Genomic DNA, 2,734 nt, shown 5'->3' on the forward strand with positions numbered 1-2,734 from the left:
GCACTGTAATTTCCATTTTTATGGATGAAATAAACTTGACTTGACTTATCGCGATATGTTACAACGCTATTTCCTAATTGCAAAGGCTGCAATTTGGTCATGTGACTCGCGAGAGGAAATCAGTCTGCACCCCGCAGAGAAAGCATCAACTCTGCACGCTAACGCTACGCCGCAGCCTGACCACAGTTCTGCCATTAAAACAACTCCGGGTTGTAGTTTAACACTTTTACAGTCATTATAATATAATGAAGGGTTTTATTCAGACTTGAGTCTGAATTCGGCCTTCTCACCCCACGACACAGATTTGTGGATCGGAGTGTCGCAATTTCTGTTTCATGTTACAGCCCTAATGATGCCCCTTACCGGGTGTGAGGGCATGTCCATGGGGGAGGAGATCTCAGGCCGGTAGAGCTTCTTTTTGTTCTTCTTGGCTCTCAGAGTGAGGGATGAAGAGGAGGTGGAGGGGGCTGATGAGTCTGCATCGGCCCGGCCGCTCACCAGACTCATCATCTTCTTGGCTGCAGAGACGGAGGAATTTTAGAGGAACCTGCTGAATTAGATACTTTAGAGAGATTAAGATCTATTTTAATTGATTGGTTATATTTATGTCGGCGACCCATTTGATCATATTTAATGTGCTCTGCATGTTCATTTCACTCTGATTCACAGTAAAACTCGCTGGCAGGAAATATTGTTATTTTTAGTCTAGTCAGTGAAATACAAAAAATTTAAAATAATGTCAATGACATACTCATCTTAAAAAACTTCTAGCATCTGTAAAGTCAACACTGGCATGGTTGTTATTTATTGTTCAGGTAAAAAAAAGAAAGAAGAGAAAACAATCAGTGGGAGAGACTGCAGGGTATGCAGTAGGAAAGAAAGGATGAGAGGAAGAGAAAGAGATGGGAGCGGGAGGTGGGGAAGAGCGGGAACAGTGGAGGGAGAGAAGGAATGAGCAATGGAGAGAAATGGAGAATAAATGAGAAAGAAAAGAGTGAGGTGTTGGAGGAATAAATAACAACAAAAGAGGATGAGCAGCAGGCAGCAGAAAACAGAGAGAGAGAGAGAGAGGGGATGAGATGGAACCCGAGGGAGGGGCGATAATCAATTGACCGAGTGAAAATGCCAATCCCCGAGGATAAAACTCGCAGATGACTCAGGTTGATTCCAATATGTTCAATGTCTTTGCTTCCTCCTCTTAGCCATCATTAGTGTCTCAAACTCGGCCGCCCTTGTCCGGCTGCTGTGTCAAACCTGCCTTATCCTTCCAAATGACTCCGGCAGGAACGCTGAGGTCTGTCAGTGTGTCCTACGTTGTGTTGCTGCATGCAAGTTTTTATTTGTGAAATTCAAAAATTCTAAAAAAAACTCACTTGGGCCGGGTGATTGTCTGTGATCAGTAAGCGACTGAAGGTGAAGGAGTATTATGCAGCACAATGCACTGGGGAGGACATATCCTGTATATATACATATATATTGACACACTGACCTTTAGAGCCAAACAGCGTGGGGGAGCTCTGCAGGAAGTCTCCGATCTTCTGCAGAGTTCCTTCCTTTCTGCTGCGGATGCTGCTCTGGGAGTCACTGCGGCTCGATGGAGAAGAGATCTGATCACAGATGACAGCGAACAGTGGTTATTCTGTCAGCGTGTACAGCGGGAAAAGCTCCATGTTGCTTACAGTACAAGCGTACGGACAACACAACTGGTGAGAGAGTCCAGTGTAACCCAATGATCTAAACCACAGATCACCAACTGACAAACTGTCCATAAGCTTTTGTGGAACTACCTCATGGTTCACCTTTGAACTAACCCACGTAGGGTTGGATATCGCTATATATAAAAAAATGATATATATATTTTTTTCTTCTTCTCAATAACAGTGCTAAAACGATTCTTTAAAAACGGTGCCTGTACCGATAATTCAGAAGTAGAAAAAAGCATAAAATGACAATTGGCAACGATAAAGAAAAGCTAGTTAATTGCTATTAAGGACACATGGTCCAATTTAAATAATGATTTTAAAGATTTATTTAAAATGTAATAACGTATTTCACCAGTAAATTATTGTTAAACAACAAAAAGAAAAACACACTAAATGGCAGAAGGGTACAAAAACAGCTCAAGTTTCTTGAGAGTGACAAATCTGGCAGTGGCCATGGTGACTGGAAAAGTGACGCAAGCTTACACTGTCTTTAGCTGCCGACTGCTGGACGTCCCGGTGTCGGAATCTGGTACCTAGCGCTGGAGAGTTTACCCCCCGGAGTCCTTATGTTTTTTGACCAAAACCATGATAGCAGCTATCGCCGTGGTCCTGCTGCACGCCCCGCTATGCGGTGACCTGCCGCGCCCTGCTATGCCATGCTACATCCTGTGGCACCCTGCGGTGCTCAGCTGTGCCATGATCTACTACAACTACTATTTAGAGTCACTGTTCCATTATCTTTATCGTATTGAATCCTTGGAATTCACAGGGACATACAGACCTTTTAGAGCTTTTAACATTTTAACCGTGTTAACCCTTGTGTCAAAATTAGAGATATTAGGAATTATTTAGACTAAAATTGAAGGAATGGATGTTGATGGATAATCACAGACTGGAGTATTTTACTCAATCATTTTTTGAAACCTCTTCCTTTTTTTGTTGTTGAAAATGCTATAACATTGAATACGACACCCCAAAATTAATGAAAGTAGAGATTTGTACTTGCCAGAGAGCGTTGTGTGGAATCAATC

General features: G+C 42.6%; 1 protein-coding gene across 2 annotated transcripts in view; it reads right to left on the minus strand.

The window, feature by feature from the left end:
- The window catches only part of kif20ba (kinesin family member 20Ba), a 51,265-nt gene that overhangs the window by 2,555 nt on the left and 45,976 nt on the right, over positions 1 to 2,734 (minus strand). For both annotated transcript variants that reach the window (XM_032541493.1, XM_032541492.1), the window contains 2 exons: positions 1,490 to 1,607; positions 364 to 518 (listed from right to left, as the gene is read on the minus strand). In XM_032541493.1, coding sequence (XP_032397384.1) covers positions 364 to 518; positions 1,490 to 1,607 — 273 coding nt within the window. The remainder of the gene's footprint in view (positions 1 to 363; positions 519 to 1,489; positions 1,608 to 2,734) is intronic.

The sequence above is a fragment of the Etheostoma spectabile genome, chromosome 17 (assembly GCF_008692095.1).
Source record: "Etheostoma spectabile isolate EspeVRDwgs_2016 chromosome 17, UIUC_Espe_1.0, whole genome shotgun sequence".
NCBI lineage: Eukaryota > Metazoa > Chordata > Actinopteri > Perciformes > Percidae > Etheostoma > Etheostoma spectabile.